This window comes from Phaenicophaeus curvirostris, chromosome 19 (assembly GCF_032191515.1).
Source record: "Phaenicophaeus curvirostris isolate KB17595 chromosome 19, BPBGC_Pcur_1.0, whole genome shotgun sequence".
In the NCBI taxonomy this organism is placed as follows: Eukaryota; Metazoa; Chordata; class Aves; order Cuculiformes; family Cuculidae; genus Phaenicophaeus; species Phaenicophaeus curvirostris.
The window spans coordinates 4,876,554-4,898,087 of NC_091410.1; the positions used below are offsets into that span (position 1 = coordinate 4,876,554).

Consider the following 21,534-nt stretch of genomic DNA (forward strand, 5'->3'; position numbering starts at 1 on the left):
AAGCCCTTTCAGCCAGGACCTACCTCCCTGGAGACTCGTGTTCTCCTCTGGGGAGCTGCAGTGGGCATACATTCGTTACCTCAGTGTCACAAAGGAGAGGTTGCCTTGTTCCTACACAACAGCCTGAACCAAAGTTTGACCCTACAGTCCTTGGCCAGCTGATGCCAGAGAATCAGTGGCACCACTGAGTACAATGCTGAGGCATTTAGTGTTGTCCCACTGAAGGTGAAGTCCAGAGAGTAGCAAGAACAGTGGTTAGAATCATCGTGTAGGAATACATGGAATTTCCCATGACCTTTTCAAGTGAACACAACTGGATGGTTCATCTCAGAGGACACTTACTCTACAGCCAAGGGAGGGAAAGTAACACATCTCAAGCAGTTCAGACAAGATACTTGCACAAAGCAGGCAGATACAACAGAAGAAGACACATGAGTCCTTGTACAGCTGCTGGAGTCCAGTTAGGGTGTCCTGACATGTTTCAAAAAGCTCTAGACATCCACACTTGGGCAACAGTGAAACCACGCCTGCATCCTTGGCAGGGAGAGGTGGAAAGACTTCTGGCCTCCCCAGCCTTGGATGACCCTAAATATCCTCACACACCTGAATGTGAACATCTTAAACTGGAGCTAAATCCCACCTTAGTCCTGCAAAGTTCTTATGTCTGACAACAGGACAGTCACCTCGAATTCTTTTCACCAGGCCAAAAGGAATCCCACTGAAGATGCTCAGGGACTGGTACCAGGGCAATACTGTTTAATGTCTCCGTGACCCAGGCAGTGCCCTCTCAGCCAGTCTGGAGATGATGCTGGCCAAGCAGGGAGGTTATTACACCAAAGGGAGGGACACTGACAGGCTGAAGAAAAGCTGCACGAGGTTCAATCTGCTTTCGGGTCCCCCGCTACAAGAAAGACATCGAATACTTAAGCAAGTTCAATGGAGACCACCAAGACCATAAAAAGGTGACGCATGGGATATGCAAGGAAAGGCAGAGAGCAACAGCTTTGTTCAACCCAGTAAAAAGGTGAAGGGGAAGCTTCCTGCTGCCTACAAGTGCCTGACGGGGAGTTACAGAGAACAATGAGCCAATTTGGTTTTGGAGGTGCATAGCAAAAGGACAAGAGATAACAAACAAATTACAGCAAAGGAAATTCCAACTGAAATAAAAATATACAAACTGCCTGCCCCGTAGAGTGGATTTAGCAGTGCAACAGGGGCAAGGAAACACCCAAAACTTGACCTAAGTCTGAAGCTGGCACTGCTTGAGCAGGTGGTTGGACAAGAGAACACGAGCTAGTTTATGAATTTATGAAGACGCAACAAATGCAACCCATGCAAACGCATTTCCAGAGTCCAGAGCTTCTTTCACAGTCAATTTCAGAAAAAATACTGTGTTCTAGCAGAGCTAAACAGGAAATCAGGAAACCTGGGAATATTTAAGGTAAGAAAATAATTACGAATGAATAGCAAAAGGAAAGGAAGGATTTCAAGAAAAACTGAACCCCAATTTAAATAAACATTACGAGAGCCAGAAGTCAGACCCCTCCACCTCTGCAGCCATGGGATAAACAAAAAAGTATCTGAGCTCCTGTCACCATTGCAGCCCTCTGGTGTGGCACCTAGATCAGGCAGGACATCTTCAAATATCTCACGACCTTAGCACCTTTCAAGAACACTACAGTTAAAATTAAAGCTTCCCCTTGAAATGCTTCTTTTCTCTCTCTGCCTTTCAAAGCACAGATTAAACAGAAGCCAGGATTTAACATGACCCACATCTAACGTCAAAGCCTGCTGATGTTTAGGCGAGCACAACTGACAGGTCTGATTCCTTCTTGACACAATGGAGTTATTAATTTTCTTCAAGGTCCTGTTCTTGGATTTCCCATTGCCTGTCATTACTTCAGCTCTTGTCTGATGGACCAGACCACAAGGCACTGAACTTTCAATAACAACTTTGTAAAACAGACATTAATAAAGAGCAAGAAATTACAAACTGGAGTTTTACAACAGGTTATGGCATTTTAAACATCTTGATTTGGCTGCTCAGAACTTTCTCACACTTTATTGATCAGCCTTAAGCTCGGAAAGGCTCTTTAAGCAGTAAAAGCTACTGCTTCAAAGCATGAGCTTTCTGGGGAAGAAAGAAAAAAAAAACCTCTCACCATTGGAAGGAAACATTTCTAAAGTTGAACAACTTCCCCTTGGTACAGAACGGGCTCCAGGGGTAAATCAGTTTCGGGTATTAGGTCAAAGCTGGTTTTAATTTATTTATCAACTCTTTAAATGCCATCCTTTCTGCACATGCTGAGTACCTGGCCATTAAGAAGCCAAGAGGACATGCCAGAAGAGGCTGACAAGCCATACTGGCACTAGGCAGAGCAGCTGAATCAGTTACTGCTCTCCTATCTCCATGGCCAGTGGCCCACTAAGTATCCACCACCTGATTTAGTGTAATAAAATAACCTCCCCGTGTAGTGGAACAGTGCTTTTTTAGCCCCACATTTACACATGAGCAAAGACAAGCCCAGCTCCAGCACACCCTCCAACAGTCACCTAATTAAGTGCTGAAGTCAGGAGCACAAAGCGCCCTTCATTTGGTCCCTTCTACAGCCAGAGGGCATTTCAACCCACCCAAAACCTTCACCTCCTTCTGGAATTATTCATCCCCGCCCACTGACTACAGGAGACTGCAAAGTAGATAAGCCTCTAACTGATCTTTTTCAGTGTCATTGTTTTGGATGGATTCCAGGAGTCAGGGAATGTTCCAAGGTCACCCTCTCTACTCAGGGGACACACACGCTGTGTCATTGCTTGGTGGGAGATTGTATTTTGCTCACCAAGGCTGGCTAGGCCAGAGGAACACAGGTCCACCGCCTTCCATAGCATTGGGACAAGGCTCCATGCGCCACAGGACAGCAAGTGCACTTACTTGGAAGATACTGGAGAAGTCTCTCAGGTTGAAAATGTAATGGAACTTGATAGCTGTTGGCAGGAAAGTGGCAGCTACTTTCTGATGCAGTCCCAGGGCAAGGGTAATCAGCTGCTGAGCTGATTTTTGCACAGCCATCGAGAAATTCCCACTCGTCAGGTGCTGTATTAAAATGGTGCTGTAGATCCTGGACAAAGCATCCTGACCAGGGATGGAGAGAGCAAAGACGCAGAAGTGACGCTGAGGAAGGAAGACATGGAACAGTCAGACAGATCAGCAATCACCTCTCAAGAAAAATGCCCTTGGGGACTTGATGCGATTAGACAAAGGGGTAGGAAATCTCATCTAAGCTCCCTTTCTCACGAAAGGCTGGACCAGATATTCTTTTCAGGTCCCTTCCAACCAGGGAAACTCTATGAGTCTATGACTCGCAGTCCATCTGAACACAGCTATTTCTCTCCTCCAGTTTACCAGCAGAGGACAGTTTGCATCATTTAAGAAAAAAAGAGATTTTTCAACTGTGCTTCACAACTGCTACACTGGAAGTTCAGGCCACTGAAAAGCTGAAGAGCTCTAAAGGTCCCACTGACCACCGAAGAAGCCCAGTCTCCGTCTCTGTCAGGAACAGCTCCAGGAAGCTGCCATCTCCCAGAAAATCCCTTTATTGATTTGAAATTTGCAAAGACAGAGGAGGTGCCCACAGATGGCCACGGGATGCTTCATTTTACCACCACAGCTTCCTAAGAGGAGCCAGAGCCTGGGCTGACTCTGGTCATGAGGTTTCTCTACAAGGAAGTTAATTTTTTTCTCCGCTATCCAGGCTCCCCAACAGCCAGCAGGTCCCTGCCTGCAGTGCCATGAGCAGGTTCTGTCCCTGTGGCAGCCACTCCACCAAGTCACAGCTGCTTTTGCTTGGGCACCCATTTCTCAAGGCATTTCTCTACTACTGCTCATGTGCCAAGCTTCACTCCACAGCACGGCAAACACCTACCGCACAGCTGAGAAAGGCACCATCCCCCTAGGCTGCTGTTTGTCCCTCTCAAATGCCAACAGGACCTGCTTAGTGGTTTTGATCTGCAGGTACAGGGAACAGCTAGGCTGCCCCTGACACCACAACCTCGCAGCTTGGAGAAAGGGTAAGTAACATAAGAGCTGATAACAACCACCTCTATGACCCAGCCTAAGCCTCACAGCTCCCAAAAATCCAGCCCTGAGGTTTAAGATCTCATCCTAAATCTACACTTCTGTTACTGTCAAAACACTTGTGCTATTTTGTTTGTTTTTTTTGGAGAGGGGAAGTTGGTTTCCTTTGGTTGGGTTTCCCCCACCTCTTCTTATTTAGAGTATAATGACAGCTCCATCAGGAAATTCTAGAAACCAAAAGGCTTTAATGAACTATGTTCCAGAGGTAAATATTAGCTAAATGAAGGCAAAATCTGTCTGAATCAGAAGACTCTCCAGAAAGCACGTGTTAAGCTGACTGGCAACTTGCACTTTCTTCCCCTTGCTGAGCAGCAGCAGGTGAAGAAAAACAAACAAGGGAATAAGGAGACAAGTCTGCTGCTTCACAATAAGGAATTACCATCACTCATCAGATTCATGCCTTTTCTACTGTTAAAATGACAGCAGGATCTGCCAGTAGTTTTCCTCTACCCTCACACTTAAATAATCCAGCCAAAAATAAAACCAGCGACAGCGCCTGCTATTGTGCAAGGGCTTTACCTGCAGACGAGGGTTGATGGTGAAACTCCCTGCAGTCGGATTCATGCACGACACATACTGCACATTCATGATCTCCTTCAGCGACAGCTTGGTCCTGTCGTACCTTTGGGCAACACAAAAGCAGTGGCACAGTGAACACATCTGCTACCTCTCCATTGGTGCGTAGCCATGGGCTTCCGATGTCCTCTCGTCTTCAGGAGGATCAAATTCTGCATCTTGCCAAGGCAGGGTCTGCATGTCTCTACATAGCCTGGCACGTGAAAATCCTGCTCTTGGTGGAAATCTTTCAGCTTCTGCAACCTGTAGCTAATATTTCTAGCAGCTAGAAAAAAAGCACTGCACAAAGCCCACAGGATGTAGTCATCACTTGCATGGAAATGGTTGAAAACCGAAGGAGCGCCTCTAGTTTGAGCCAACCTGGGACAGGGAAGGATGGGGAGCCTGCTGAAGGAGCCGCGGGCAGCCCCAGAAGCAGACCTGGCAGCCAAAGATTAACAGATAGTTTTGCCCATCTCACTCCTCACCATCCCAGGAGTAATCTGCAGCCCACCAGGCTACAAGAGGGAGCACTGAGTGTACAACACGCTGGTGGGCACTGCCAAGTGTGCAGGCATAAAGCTTGGATGTGCTGGACCCCAAGCCTCCAGTGCTTCCACGCAAGCAGCAGAGCCTGACTTCCAACCCCCACAGCCCAAAATTTCTACCTCCGCTCCACCGTCTCCATACTTGGGAAGGTTTTGGCTAAGCTCAGGCACGCACATCACCAAAGAGAGCAGAGATCGCTATGAGTTCCTGCCCCGTATTTGCCCCAGGGACAGCTGCAAATATTCTTGCCCCATGCAGCACTGCTGGTTGCAGAGTAAGATGCATCAATCTCCTCTCAAAACTCTGTTTTTCCTTTAAATTATCTCTACCTAGAAAACACTTGTTTGCTGCTGCCGAACTGAAAACAACATTAGATGGGATGGGAAGAGGGAACTGCATTTTGACTTCTTCTCAATTCCCTTCCCCAGCACTGAATCTGAACAAAAAGGTCTCAGATGACCAAGTCCAAGCAGCCTCTTACCAGTGGCCGTAATCCAGGTGCTGCCTGATCAGTGTATGGGGCTGAACTGTACCGTAAGCATCCACTTCAGGCATGTTCAGATCATCAATGAAGTACACAAGCTTCTTGGTACCCGGAGGGCTGTAATTCCTGCCAGCCTTTTTATCCAGAGGCTTCTCAAGCACACCTGTGTGGAGTCAGAGGTGCAAAGCTGAGCTACCGGGGCAGTCACTGCTGCAAAATAGAAATGATTTCTCAGCCCAGCTTGCTAACATGCTGTGGGCAGCTACAGCAGCTTCAGGACGAGCCAAGCTATGCACAGGGCAGGCAGGGTTCATCTTGCAGCAGAGGGGCAAGTCCTGGCCCCACCCAGCTGGCATCTGAGCTACTTATTGCTTTTTGAGGAGGAGGAGTTGGTCTTGGCACAGAATGCTGATCACCAGCTGGACAGTAGCTGTCCCAGAGCAGCTGGAAGAATTGCATGAGGCTGGCAGGACCCTTGGGCAGCTTGTCAGTCTCGCTTAACCCAAAGCCAAAAGCTCCCAATTCCTCCTTTCAAACAAAACACAGCAAACTAACAGTCTGCTATAGAACAGAGCAGCTCGACTTCAGAGAAAACAAAAGCTTTTCATGCAAGATAAAGACTTTCAAATCCCTTCTGCATGTTTTTTTTCAAATGAAACCTTGCTTGCTGAGGTTCTTCAGATCCATAAAACAGAGCAGTGAATGTCATCTGCTGTCTCCCCCAGCAGCACAGCACCCACACCATCAACATGGGCAGTAGCGGCTGGGCACCGTGAAGAAAGATGGGGGATGCCATGGGCACAGAAGCCCATGAACAAAGCTGAGTCTGTGAATATAAGTGCATTTTTTACCTTTGTTAGACAAAAGAAATAGGTGGCTTCCAGGCCAAATTCCTGGACATCTTCAGAACAATCGAAATAATAGGTTTTATTTAAATGCATCAAATATCCACAAGTTTTCTGGTTGCCTCTCCAACGTTCTCCAAACCTCCTGACAATGTTCCAACATAAGCTGTCAAATTACCACCTGCTTTTAAGCAGGTTCTTGTGTGAAGAAGGGAAAGCACAGAGAAGTTACTCTTTTCAAAGCTTCGGAAGATCTCTATTTGATTTAAGAGAAGGCTGAGGTTATGTGTGCAGGGATCAGACAAGGGGGAACGGCTTTAAGCTGGAAAAGGAGAGACTGAGATGAGACCTTAGGAAGAAATGTTGTGCTGTGAGGTGGTGAGGCACTGGTCATGGTTGCCCAGAGCAGTGGTGGCTGTCCCATCCCTGGAGGTGTTCAAGGCCAGGTTGGATGGGGCTTGGAGCCCCCTGATCTAGTGGGAGGTGTCCCTACCTATGGCAGGGGCTGGAACTAGATGATCTTTAAGATCCCTTCCAACCCAAACCATTCTACGATTCTATGTGTCGCTCTAGATTATAAAATGTGAGGAATATTTACAATGCTGGGCTCAGATTTAATAAAAACCACCCCGCATTGTTGCACACAGTGTTTTATAGGCTCTTGAGAGCTTTGATTACAGTCTGAGCAACCTTTACCAACTCAAAAAGAGGAAAAGCAAACAGAAGCAGCTCTCCTCTGCCCCGAGCCTGGGATGGGTTTTCTTACTTTGAGAGCAGCCTCAGGGGCTCACTGCTTTCCTGAAGACAGAGACAGAACTTGTTTCATTTACACAGTTTTGGGTTGTCAACAGACCTATAAGGTGCTGTAGAGCAGCATGATAAGTAGCAATTCTTTGTAATCAGGAAACACTGGCAAATGTAAATGGGACTGGGAATTCTTATAAAAATCTCCTTGTGAAAAAGTACACTTAAACCATTCATTATCATGTGCAAAAGTAATTAAGGAAGATTTATATTCAGCTTTTTTAGACCACCAATCTCTTAAACCACCATTTTTTCTCCTGCTTCGGTGCACTGCAGACAACTTGTCTTCCCCACTACTCAAAATTCTGCTGCTTTCTTGTCACAGACAGTTGCTGCACAAAGGCACAAATGATGCTAAGGAAAATGATAGATCTTTCCTCAGAGGAGCCTCTCTTCTCCTTCAATAAAACCACAATATTTGAGATTTCTGGTAGCAAGTTAGATTAAGTGTTTCAAATAAGCATTTAATTTAAATTTAATTAGCCCTTAATTAACATATAAAATCAGTCCTTTTCGAGGTTAAACAAGTATCCAGGAGATTCATCACACTGAAATGCAATTACTGGGGATCAAGTGACACGTTCGTGAGAGTTGTGTTTTAATTCAAAGCTGTAACTCACAATAATAATAAAGGATCCTCGTCTCTGCCTGTGGGACCCTGACAGGCTCAAATTAGCACCTGATAGACAAAGTCACTGCAAACAAGACTTAGCAAGTGCAACTCCTCTTGCCCACTGGTTGTTGATCAAGGGGCACCCCAAAACCAAAGAACCAACCTTTATGGCAGTTTTCTCAAGGCAGATCTGGAGTGGAAAGGTGCTGAATGATAGAAGGCAGGGCTGCGTCTGATGAGGGGGGCAAGGAGGAGGAGGTCACAACAACCCCATGCGACACTCCAGGCTTAGGGAAGAGCGGCTGAAAAGCTGCTGAACGGAAAGGACCCGGGGGGTCCTTGTTGACAGTGGCTGAACGTGAGGCAGCAGTGGCCCGTGTGGCCAAGAAGGACAGCACCGTGGCTTGGATCAGCCATGGGGTGGCCAGCAGGAGCAGGGCAGGGATCGTCCCCCTGTACTCGGTGCTGGTGAGGCTGCACCTCAAATCCTGGGCTCAGTTTTGGGCCCTTCAGCAGAAGAAAGACATGAGGGGCTGGAGTGTGTGCAGAGAAAGGAATAGAGCTGGAAAAGGGTCTGGAACATAGTCATTCTGGGAGCTGCTGAGGGACCTGGGGCTGTTCAGTCTGGAGAAGAGGAGACTGAGGGGAGACCTCATGGCTCTCTGCAGCTACCTGAAAGGAGGTTGTGGCCAGGTGGGTGTTGTTCTCTTCTCTTAAGGAACAAGAAGAAATGGCATCAAGTTGCATCAGGAGAGGTTTAGAGTGGATATTAGGAAAAATTTTTTTACTGCAAAAGTGGTGAAGCATTGGAAGAGGCTGCCCAGGGCAGCGGTGGAGGGGTTAAAACATGCAGATGTGCTGCCTAGGGACATGGGTTAGTAGGCATAGGAGTGTTGGACTGACAGTTGGACTGGATGATCTTAGAGGTCTTTTCTAACTTTAATGACTCTATGATTCTAGGTCCAGGAGAGCAGGAAGCAGAGAGCAGCAGATCAGGGGTCCAGAGTAACAGGCTGAGAGTAACAAATGCCACAGAAGTGATTTTCAGTCACAATACACCAAATTAAATCCCTAAATCAGGCCCAGGCTTGATCAGAGAGAGTGTTTGGCTCCTTTTAACCCCTATGCACATGGCACTTCATTAAGCCACAGGGCCTGCAAGGATGGTTTGAACCACGTATCTGTGCTTCCCCTAAGAGGTACGTGGTCTGCACCTTACAAATCTCTGCACCAACAGGCAATTTGTCTAAGAAACTACAGGTTAGACTCTTTTTTAAGCGACAAAAAGAAATAAAAAAATCAAAAACTGCTTTGTATCCATGTTTTACAAATTTAAAGAGGTGCCTGCTGGGGAAAGAAAAAGTGGCCAACTGACAAACTACACAAAAAGGGACAAATTAACTCTAAAAAATGAACAGTAGGGAACCAGGCCAAGCAGTATAAATCATGCTTCCCAATGCAAATCTCACAGCCACATCTTCATCCCCACACAAGATGACTTGTTCCTCTCCGCAGAGGAAGAGTCGCTGTCTCAGCTCATAGCTCACAGCCAGAGTAAATCGGGATGCGCTGCCAGGTCTGCGGGTGTAAATCTACCACGTGCACACACTCGCCCATCCAGATGGAGACAAATGAGTGCCCATTCCCCCAACCAGGCAGCTGGGTGGTCAGACAGACTGCTCAGCCCATTTACCATCTCAACAGCTTTTTACAGAGATCTCGCATGCAGAGAAAAGGAAAAGGGGCACCTCAGAGGGGAAACAGGGGGGCTCTAACCATCACACCACTTAGGGTTGCAAGACTGGCCAAAAGGTGAGATATCACCTATTTTTTTTCGAAGGACATGTAATGATTTGCATTCACACAGGCACCATCCCGCAAGGCTGATGAGCACAGCCAGGAGAGCCTAGGAGGCTCCAGCATGAGCACAAACCATTCAGAACTGCCCCAGAAAGCTGATGTGGCCCCATGACACGGCCTCAGGTTACACAGCATGGGCTGAGAATGCGCTGTTGGCTCTCTGCAAGCAGATCTGTCCCAGAGGGCAATTTTAAACTCCAACACCTTTCTTGTGGTGTTGGGAGCCTGGCAAAGCAATGATGAAGCCCAAGATGCTCACCACCTTGGGCACTGATCTGGGCTGTGAGCATGTCCCCACTTAGCACCCCTTGGCCAGGAACAACCCAGGCAGTGAAGGTCTGGCCTTGGTCTCACCGATGCCTCACAGTTCATAGTGCCATATAGGGCTGGGGAGTAAAGGATTTCAGGAAGTTTGGGTCAAACTAGGCTACACTAAGGAAGCATTTTTTTTTCATGGTGTCCCACAGCTGCTATTCAACTCAAACCAAACCAGGTTGTTTCATTCCTGTTTAAAAAATAGAGGTAAAAAATTATTTCATCTCTTTTTAGGTCAACTCAAAATGAAAACACCATTCCAAAATGAGCTCCTTCTCAAGAACTTCCACCTCTCTCCATCTCTGAAGAGATTACGCAGCAAAACCGATCTTATCTTTATCTCAAACTTCATTTTTCACTGATGTGTCAAAATCTTTATTAGTGATTTCTTATGGACTTCCCCAGAGCCAGTGATTCTTTGGGGCTCTGGGTCCCCCAGGCCTTGTGCCGCTGCAGAGGTGGGGGATGTGGGACCTGCTCCCTGGGAACACATTGGACTGTGGCAAGATGCAGAGGACACCATCAGGAACTAGCAGCCCTGGCTTATAGCCTGCAATACCCATTAGCACCATCTCCACTGCTAATTAGGATGCAATTCCCACCACTGCACCCTGACGACAGTTTGGATCCTAGCCAAGAAACCCATCCTCTTCAGCATGGGCTTAGATTCAAGCCCACACCTCAGTTAAGTATGAGCTGTGTGCTGTACAAAACAGATATAAGCACGTGCTTTGGCACAGCCCTGAAACATAGCTGTGGGCTTCAGATTCAAATCCTCACACTGGAAATGGTCATCTTCCACAAAACCAAGGGTCTGCCGAGTCACAGGTTTCACAGTGGGGCTTGAGGGTCTGTAGATGTCAGCCCAGTGCCCACAAACAACACAGGCAGCTTTCCTGTAGGTCTTTCCCTCAGCACCACAGTGCACACCCTGCTCCAAACTCTGCTGGATGCCCTGGGAATTCAGTATCCTGCCAGGGAGAAGTCCTGTGACTCAGCCTTTGCCTTACCTTGCAAAATGGCAGAGGTGGTGTAGTAGTTAAACGGGACCTTCTTCACCACATAAGCATCCATGTCCAGCGAGGAGAGTTTGTCCCCCACCAGTACAGACTTCCCCGTGCCGGCATTACCCACCAGCATCACTGGGCGCTGGCGCTCCAGGAGCCTGTCCATGAAGTACCGCACACGGACCGTCTCAGTGGTGGGCACCAGGCAAGCCTGAGAGGGGCACAAGAAGCAGGTGAGAGTCCCCATCCTTGCCACAATCCCACAGCGACGTTCTGGGGAGAAGGAAAACTGGGAGAGCCAGGAATAAGTGAAGTGACCCAAGTTTCTAGATTGCTCCAGGAAGGGAATGATACGTGGCCACCAGCCATTAAAATAAAACTCCATACAGATGAAACCCTGACAGCTGGATGTTGGAAGTAGCATCTGGGTCTCCCACAAAAGCACATTTTGCTAAAATGGCAATAATTTTTACACATCACCTGCTCACTGTCGTACTTTAAAAAGGAAAGACAAGTATGGCTAGCAAATGCAATTCACTACCCACAGAAAGCCCTTTTTTTGTCTGAATCATAAACAGATCTCTATTTTCAACCAGGCACAGGATGACAACACGGCATCTCCCAGGCATTGTCAATACACTGGGGAAAAGTGGCTGTAAAGTTGCCTGGCAGAAAAAGACCCACGCGTGCTGGTCGATAGTGGCTGAACATGAGGCAGCAGTGGCCCAGGTGGCCAAGAAGGCCAGCAGCATCCTGGCTTGGATCAGCCATGGGGTGGCCGGCAGGACCAGGGAAGGGATCGTCCCCCTGTACTCAGCACAGGTGAGGCCACACCTTGCACGCTGGGTTCACTTTTGAGCCCCTCACTACAGAAAAGGGGATCAGAGCTGGTGAAGGGTCTGGAGCCCAGGGGTAACAGAAGTGGCTGAAGGAACCAGGGCTGTTTATTCTGGAGAAGAAGAGGCTGAGGGGAGCCCTCATCTCTCGCTGCAGCTCCATGAAAGCAGGTTGTGGTGAATGGGTGCTGGTAGTGATAGACAAGAGGAAATGGCCTCACGTTGCACCAGGGGAACTTTAAACTGGATATTAGGAGAAACTTCTTTACTGGAAGAGCAGTGAAGCATTGGAAGAGGCTGCCCAGGGCAGTGGTGGAATGTCTTAAAATGTGTAGATGTGCTACCTTGGGACATGGTTTAGTAGGCATGGTGGTGTTGGGCTGACAGGTGGACAGGTGGATGGATCTTAGAGGTCTTTTCCAATCCTAATGATTCTATATATTGTCTTACATGCTGCAGGCTGCTCTCCTCGGCCAAAGGTTCCCCTCATCACACACCTCCTGTCCTGCACCCAGGGCACACCCTGGGTCACTGGGGTGGCTCTGAGCCTGCCCCTCATGTACATCACTCATTTTTGGAAGACGGATGGAGGATGTGTCTTCACAGTCAAAGTACAGTAAATAAAGATGCGTCATTTAATTGTACCTCATAAAGGATGCCGTCCTTATAATGAAGTGCTTGACTTTTATTGCAATTTAATTGAAATGCTGACATACAGTCATTAAAATGCACATATCCCTCCCAGACAAAAAGCATGCAAGGTTCACGTACCTGTAATGGCATTTCTGGATCAAATTCAAACTGAGGAATAAGTTTAGACCAAGGCTCAAACTTCTTCGTTTCTGGATCAATGTAATAGTCAAAGACAGTGCCCTGAGAGGGAAACTTGATAGTCTTGAATTCTGCCACCCACCACTTGCTGAACTCTGCTCTGTAGTCCACAAGCTGCAAGACAAAGTGGAGAAAATATGCTAATCTGGAGAGAGTAATTAGTGACGGAGATTGTTATCTATCCCAGTCCACCAGAGTGGGACTGGTCCTTAAAATATATTCCACAGTGTAACGATCCTATCCTTTTTTCCTATTATTAAGCCCAATTTTTCATTTTCTTCATTTCTTCTCATCACTCCTATTTATTCACCTAAATAATTCATCGTCTGCGTTGATCACTCTTGGTATGTCTGAGGTTAGATAGATGGATCAATTTGGAAAAGAAAAATACGTGCCTATGACTAAACAGACTGCTTGATTGATTCGTAGTGCCTACTTTTTCCAACAGACAAGGACACAACATCCGTCTACATCTGTGGTCGTGGTTAGTCAAAGCATGCATACTAAAGCCTTTTCTCATAAATCACATGGCTCTTAATACTTACTTGTCTTCTGGCCTCTTTTCAAATCACACTACGTAGGAGAAGCAGGATTGCAGATACCAGTGTACCAAAGCACCAGAGAGGGATCATGCTCCTTTGGCTCTGCTGCATTCCTGCACTGCTCTACTGCCCTGGAAGTACCCAAGTTCTTGTCTTTCACAGAATCATAGAATAGTTTGGGTTGGAAGGGACCTTAAAGATCATTCAGATCCAACCCCCCTGCCATGGGCAGGGACACCTCCCACTGGATCAGGCTGCCCAAAGCCCATCCAACCTGGCCTTGAACACCTCCAGGGATGGGGCAGCCACCACTTCTCTGGGCAGCCTGGGTCAGGGCTTCATCACCCTCACAAGAAAACATTTCTTCCGAAGATCTTATGTCAATCTCCCCTCTTTCAGCTGAAAACCATCCCCTTTCGCTCTATCCCTGAAATCCCCGGTCAAGAGCCCCTTCCCAGCTTTCCTGGAGCCCCTTTCAGAACTGGAAGCTGCTCTAAAGTCTCCCTGGAGTCTCCTCTTTTCCAGGCTGAACAAAACCAGCTCTCTCAGCCTACCCTCACAGGGCAGATGCTCCAGCCCTTGGATTCTCTCCACGCTATGCACGAAGATTTTGGAGCATATGGAGGTTTTCAAGAGCCAGGGGTGCCAGTTTTGCTTTTGACGCTGGGTCAGGACTTGCAAAATGCGCTTAGACCCCTGCCCTGTCTCAGGTCTCCTGTATGACACTGGGCCAGTCTCTCCCTCTGAACAGTGGGGACTACAGCCTTCTAGGTGGGGGAAGAAGGGGAAAAGTGCTATTAAAAAGATGTCTGTGAAATACAGGCTGCATAACTTAGCCTGTTCTAACAGCAGTTTCTTCCTGAGGCATCTGTGGGTCTTTCCTCCCCATAGCAATTTGATGGGCTTTCCCAGGGAAGAAGCCCAGGCAGGACCACCAGCACTTTGCCCATAGACTGTTGAGCCTTGTCCAGAAAATCTGGCTCTGAAACAGAACCATGTCCTCTATAAAGTCACCAACCATCTAAAGACCAGAGGATTTGAAAAGCACATTATTAGTATCCAAGATTTTGCAGTCTCATGCTATTCAGAGAGGCAGAATAACTGTAATTCTCCATTCTCCTGTTGCTATAACTCCTTGGCAATGGCAGCGGAGTTCCCTGTAGCAGAGAAGGACGTGCACCACCACTAAAAGCTTTCTCACAAGGGCGTCCTTACCCCCACGCAGACAAACTGCCTGCAGCTGCATTGTGATGGACTGCCTGCCCTCCCTATCCCAGCAGTTGAGATGCTCCAGTCCTGTCTGTAGTGCCAGAACGGTGTCGAAATCAAACTGCTTCCTTAATAAAAAAAACATACGGATTTCTGCTAATTTCAGAGCCTGGAAATAGCAAACCTATCACCTGTTTTTATACAGGGGCCCCACTCCCCACCAAGAGGCACAGGGTAGTGAGAAGCCTTCCAAGCAGTTCCTCCTGACATTTTGGCAACAAAAGGTCAGCATGAAGGGCACCTTCAACGGGGAGCAATAAACAGATTTTATATTGGATCACTTTTCATCAGGCCTCCCCTCGCTCGGGCTGCTCTACCCTTGCACTCTCGGCTCTGATATTTACAGAACATCACAAGTGGTGATGCAGTCTGGCCCCAAAGTCAACCCTCTCCGAGGGCTGCCATGCCTGCACAGTGCAGCTCCTCCTGCAACCTGCACAGCAGCCTGGCAAAAGCCTCCTGCATCCAGACCACCACTCCCTGGGAAGCCAGGCAGACAGCAGGCAAAGCCTGCGACGCCAGGAACTGACTCTGCGACAGCACAGGGAACGCAGTGTCCATCTGCCGCGCGACCGCACTCCAGCTGACTTGCTCGTGGAGCTATAAGCTCCTATAATTAGACAGCAGCTTCTACAGCTGAAGCAAGGACGAGCAGTGCTTCCCAGCCTTTATTGTGGGTTTTGGTTTTTTTTCAGTCGTCCTACACTGACAACACCAAGGCTGAGTATTTCCCAGCTGGCACAGTGGAAATGTTAAATCCCCCACAAGGACTAAAAAAGCTGGTCTTGCACAGGTCATTCAACGGCCACAAGGCATGGTGGCAGCAAGTGAGCACTAAGCTGAGCTGTGTTGTTTATCACTTTCTGAAGCATCTGCTCCATGGAACTTCACTATGTGAAAGGTCCAGCAGATGTTGGTCTAGCACTGAGGCACATGTAAAAAACCTGGAGAACTCAGCAAGCATTTGAGCAGCCTCTGAGAACAGCAATGCCTCCAACCGAGCTAGAGAAGCGCCTCTGGTGTCAAGTCCACGGAGGGACCTCCAGCACACTATAGACAACACAAAGCTTGATTTAAGAGCATTGGAGACCACATGGATCTCTGAACCCTTGACAAGCAGTGTCCTGTCACTGGGCAGACCCACACATCAGCACAACATGCTTTAGATCAGAAGACAAGGTATCCTGTGACCAGGAGATGCAGTCCATTGAGAAGGACTGGGCAGAACCAGTATGATTCTATGAAGAAGCTCCAGCAAGTGCTCCATGTACTTCCACCCACAGGGTTTGTGTTACTTACAGAGGTCCTTGTGCCACTTGCTGAAACCTCAGTACTGAAAATCTAGGCCTTCAGGTGCTACACATGCTCTTAGACCTGTCTACAAGTGCCTCAGATTTCTTCTGCCAGCCCCTAAACCAGTAACAATAAAAACATCCAGCTTGTACAGACATCAATCTGGAAACAGCAATGCCAACAAGAGGGTGGAAAGCCATCCTGCTGGCATGGGCACAAAACTGTGGACCAGAGCCAAGGGTTGCCCCAATGTCAGCAGGGCTCTGACACGCAGCCTGCTGCCTTCTTGTCCTATCACTGTTAACAGTTGGAAGTTATAAAGCAGCCACAGCTTTTCCAATTACTTTGGGAAGAAAGAGACAGCCCTGCTGTGCCGAGCTAAGCCATGTGGCCAGGAAATGGGACAGAGCAGGCACTGGGGTAGAAGGAAATGTCCATTCCTCCTTTCTTGGGTACATGACATTGGGGAACATGGAGGCAGCAACACACCCCTGCCTCCTCCAGGCAAGCCTGAAGAAGATACTTCCCAAGATCCCTGTTGTTCACATGCTACAGCTCCCCCAATGCAGTTGTGTTTCAGCCCAGCTGGAAACACTGTGGAGACATTTTACAGAAAAGAAGGCCTGGATGCTGTGGGACTGATTGATACCGAGCAATTCTAACACAGCCTTGAAACAGAGAACTGAAAGAAAAACAAAGGCCAGTTTGGTGAGAAGAAAAGACAGCCTTCTGATAAACAAAGGCCAGCTAAAAGGAATACAGGAGCTAGTTTGGTGGGAACAAGTACCAACTGAAAGGAAAACAATGGAAGAGTTAATTTTAGTGTAACTTGGATTTCGTAGCATGCGCAGTAGTTTAGCCAACAATACGTCAGTAATAGCTTTATGGACAGCTACCTTTAGCCAATAATTCACTGTAGATACCCTCGTGGGCACCCAGTTATGTAACTAAAAAGGGTATATAAAGAAACAGCTAACTCAATAAAATGTCTTTGATCCATCAGATTGAAGTCCGTGCATTTAATCCCCTCAAAACGCCCGTGCTTTTCCCATATTTTAAGGGCCAGGACCTGAGGGGATGAATATGTGCAGTATCAAATGCTGACCTTGAGAAAACCAGTCTGATAGTAATATCACTATGCAAGAGATAGCACCCACCTTGTCTAATGCAAGCTGATGGATCCAGAGGCTGGCAGCTGCAATTAATCCATCAGAGTGATGTACTGTGGGAAGCAGCATGGAGAGTAGTTCACTGCCTTTCTCTGCCTCTCAGACATGAATGTACTTTGAATGTCAGAGACAACACTAGTGATCCATGACCTGATTAGTCCTCCTGGTCTGAGAGGCCTCTAGATTTTGCCTTCCAGCACGACAGTCTTGGTTGGGTGTAGACATCCATCCACCAACTGCTTGACCGAGCCCAGCCACTCATGCTAGAGACCCCTCAACCCATAACCACCAATCTCAACCTCAACAGCATTACCGCAGCAAAGATGATTCCAAAGAGCAAAGCCTCCATCTACTTCCACTTAAGTGGAAGCATATAATCCCTTAAGATCATCCTGTACCCCTCTTTCTTCTGTACTTCCATCAGAAATGGAGCGTAGCCAACGCTTGACATCCATCTACATTTAAGAAAAGTCAGTGGTGACAAAGCACTGGCTGGTTTGCGTTCTGCAGCGCATCATCTACCTGCATAGTCAGATGGTTGAAGGACTGCTCCACTGATATAATCATCTCATAAATCAGTCTTAATTTGATCACATTATGCACACCCACAAGCCTCTAAAAATTAACCTAGTGCTTCTCCCCAGTGAAATGTGTCTGCATAAGCAAACATCCCTCCGCCTTTATCACTTGACCCCTCAGCCATTCTCCTCTTGTTTGGCTTTTTGGGCTGGAAGCACCCATTACTGGCTCATATTGAGCTTCTCATCCACCAGCACCCCTAAGTCCTTCTCTTCAGGGCTGCTCTCAATCCATTGTCTGCCCAGCCTGTATTTGTGCTTGGGATTGTCCTGACCCAGGTGCAGGATCTTGCACTTGGTCTTATAGAACTTCATGAGGTCAACATACATTTTGGGAAGTATAAAAAAAAGGAAACAGTAAAAAACAAGCCTGTGCAGAAGATGTTGAAGCATTTTCTGCCTTCTTACCTGGTCCTGAAACATTGATCCACCAAAGGCCCAGACAGCAGCAAAGACAAAGTAAAGTTCATAAAGCTCCTTAGGACAGTCTGGAGGTGTGTTCTCCTTTGTCAGGAGGCATTCAAGGAGGTAGCACAACATCTGAACCATGCTTTGCTCAGGAATGGGAATAATCTTCTTAAATCTAAGGAATGGAAATTGAAAGCATGGGAAGTATAATTGGGTCCAGCAACATCATCACTCCCAACCCAGGAATACAAGCCCAGATATGTTTTTTTTCAGAATATTAGCATTTTACTTGTCAGCAGCCTGTGCCTTGTTCCCTGGTACAGCAATAAAGAGAGAACACCCATTCTCTCCCTCGGACCTACTGGCACCGGCACATACACAAGTAATAACAGTAATCAGAAGTTTCAAGCTTTTTAAAACTTTGATTCTCTTGAAAGAAGTAAAATGGAAGACTTACTAAAGGCAATGATTTCCTGTGAACAAGATGAGTTCAAAAGCGGTCAAATAGAGGAGTAATAAAATAAACCCTTTCATCTTGCCATTTTACATTCATTTAAGCTACACTTACAGAATTCCAAGCGAATATTGTAGCAACACTGAAGTCCTCCATAAAGTAATTATAGCTATTTGAAAGGTTGGTTCTACAATTTCTGAATTAAGCAAGCTACCAAAATACTCAGCTCAGGGCTGCCTACAGCTAATCCCGTGGATTTCACAGTCTGACACAATGTTCAGCAAACAGAGTGGGAAACGTTCGATGGACTTGCTGCCAACAGCTCTAAATGGCTTGGTCCCTCAGGGAGCAGCTCCCTAGTGATGTGCCTACCTCCTGCTTCCAAAGACCACTGCTTTCATTAATTCAGCCCCTTCTTACACATCCATTGTGGCTGACAGCTTTCATGCTGAGTAGTACACTGATTTATTCATTTATTTATTTTAAATCAAGATGCAGCTATTGGAAGCAACCAAAAGATGGAGAACCTTCCTTACTTATGTATGCTGGGACTCTACTTTGGCCAGTCCTCACCACAGTACGAATAATAGTGTTGTCTCCCATGATCACAGAATCATAGAACAGTTTGGATTGGAAGGGACCTCAAAGCCCACCCAGTTCCAACCCCTGCCTTGGGCAGGGACACCTCCCACTGGATAAGGTTGCTCAAAGCCCCATCCAGCCTGGCCTTCAACACCTCCAGGGATCCACGAATTCTCTGGGCAACCTGTGTCAAGGCCTCACCACCCTCATTGTGAAGAATTTCTTCCTAACGTATAATCTAAATCTTCCCCCTTCCAATTTAAATCCATTCCCCCTCATCCAATCGCTACATGCCCTTGTTAAAAGTCCCTCCCCAGTTTTCTTGTGGTCCCCTGATGATAAGAAAGAACCACAAGACTCCTGTGGGGGCACCACTTTGAAGCTAACCTAATCCAAGAAGCTCCAGGGCCCTTCCAAATATCCAAGTTCTTCATATTACTAGGGCTGGTGTCCAACCATGAAATACATCCAGGCTGGATGCCCACACAGACTGACTTCATTTTGTTCAAACACATCAGGAAAGAAACTCAAGTGAGAACCGCCTGCACAGCAATCTCACCCTCTCCTACAAACACCAGTTTCCTTGTCATCATTGAGGAAAAGAAGTGAGGAGAGAAAGAAAGAGGGTCTTCTCTCTCCACCTTCCATGCTGCATTTTGAAATCTTTCCTTCATCAGTGGTCTGAAATCTGCTCTACTGAAAAATAACCTGTGGAGTGGACTCAGGTCTAGGCCGACTGAAAATCATTCTCTTAAGGAACTCCTTGACTCACTTTCCAATGCAGAACTCGTGCAAGAAGTACAGAAACAATCAAACCAAAATCAGATCTGATCAACAAAGGATGGATAGGAATGTCAGCTCCCCTACTTCATCCCATTTCTTGTCTGAGCTTAAGCTGATGATGCTCAGGGCTCTCAGGGGCAGGGATGAAACCAGCCACCCATGCCATGTGCAGCACAACCACAGCACAGCTGGTCTGGAAAGCAGCAAGTGTCCCTCCCAGACCTCATCAGTGGAGATGCAATCACTGTTCAGCTGGTACCTTGTTCTGAGGTTGTCCAGGCAAATCGGCAGGTACTTATCAAACAAAATGGTCAGGTTGGCTCTTTCAGACTGGATTTCTCGCTTGTCAATCCAACTGCTCACCGGGGCATTCCAGCCCAGATCTGATGAGTTGATGTACAGGATCCCTTTAGGCCCAGGATAAGAAAGAACATATGGTAAGGACACAGCAGAGGCTATTTCCTTCTTCCAGCAGAATTTCTCAGTTATTTTCACAACTAATACCCTGTCAAATACACCTGCGTTGTCCATTACCTACACCCTCCTTTTGCCCCACTGCGGAACAGAAACATTAACAGTGAAGAAACTTCACTCAGGAAACCAGGACACCTCTCATCATGCTGCCCCACATTCATACAGTGGTCTGATCCAAGTCATGGTATTGCTCAACCACATTTTATCATGTGTAAAACTAGGGGACAACTTCATTCCTTTCTCCTATCCCTTCTCCAAGACCAGGTTGGATGAGGCTTTGAGCAACCTCATCCAGCGGAAGGTGTCCCTGCCTGAATGGGCTTAAGGTCCCTTCCAACCCAAACCATTCTATGGTTCTTCATGCACTTCTCCAGAAGGTCAGGAGCTATTTGGGATAGGGACATCAAGGCTATACAAGGCTTCATACACCAGAAGCACTCTCAGCAACGCTGAAGCCACGATCATCTCTTAACAGTCAGGAAGCTCTGGGTGAATCTCCAAGACGATGACAGCCCCACATATAAATTTGGAGTCAGGATCTTCAGTTTGCCTAAGTTTCAAGAACCTAACCAGTCCACCAAAGGCAGCTGTGACCCCCAGGCTAAGTACTTTCAACAGGAACAAAGTTGGTGACAAAAGACCTGTTAATGGCATTAAATCTTACTCGGTGCACGCAAAATCCCAGTGTGAAGCTCATATGAGGACTCACCCGCTCTGGACACGGTCGCCGGGGTGGCTGTGCGTAGGTGGCTGATCTCAAAGACCAGCCGCATTGTTGGGTTCAGAGGGATTCTCTCATTGCTTGCTAGGGTCAGCACCTGCAAACAGACAGACAAATATCTTCCTTGGATACAGGTATGAAAAGCATTCAGCATTCTGCACTGAAAAGCTTGCTTGCTGTCAGCTCAGTTGCTCAAGGCAAAGCAGCTGACTTCTAGCAGGCAGTAGAAGGCTCCAGAACACAGAACATACATCATTCCCTTGGGGTGGGGAGAAAGGTGTGGGATTATGACCCCACTAGTTTTAAAGGCCCCAGAGGTGTGACATCTTCAGTTACTCACAAGCCCAACTCCCCAGGAAAGTGAAATACCAGTGAGAACATGCTCTGAGCTATTTCCCTCACATATCATTTTCTTTATGCAATATTGTTT

General features: G+C 47.2%; 1 protein-coding gene across 2 annotated transcripts in view; it reads right to left on the reverse strand.

Moving 5' to 3' along the window:
- Window positions 1-21,534, reverse strand: part of DNAH9 (dynein axonemal heavy chain 9) — a 177,235-nt gene that overhangs the window by 110,157 nt on the left and 45,544 nt on the right. For both annotated transcript variants that reach the window (XM_069872298.1, XM_069872299.1), the window contains 8 exons: window positions 21,093-21,201; window positions 20,169-20,316; window positions 18,091-18,265; window positions 12,772-12,945; window positions 11,168-11,375; window positions 5,718-5,883; window positions 4,652-4,754; window positions 2,930-3,169 (listed from right to left, as the gene is read on the reverse strand). In XM_069872298.1, coding sequence (XP_069728399.1) covers window positions 2,930-3,169; window positions 4,652-4,754; window positions 5,718-5,883; window positions 11,168-11,375; window positions 12,772-12,945; window positions 18,091-18,265; window positions 20,169-20,316; window positions 21,093-21,201 — 1,323 coding nt within the window. The remainder of the gene's footprint in view (window positions 1-2,929; window positions 3,170-4,651; window positions 4,755-5,717; window positions 5,884-11,167; window positions 11,376-12,771; window positions 12,946-18,090; window positions 18,266-20,168; window positions 20,317-21,092; window positions 21,202-21,534) is intronic.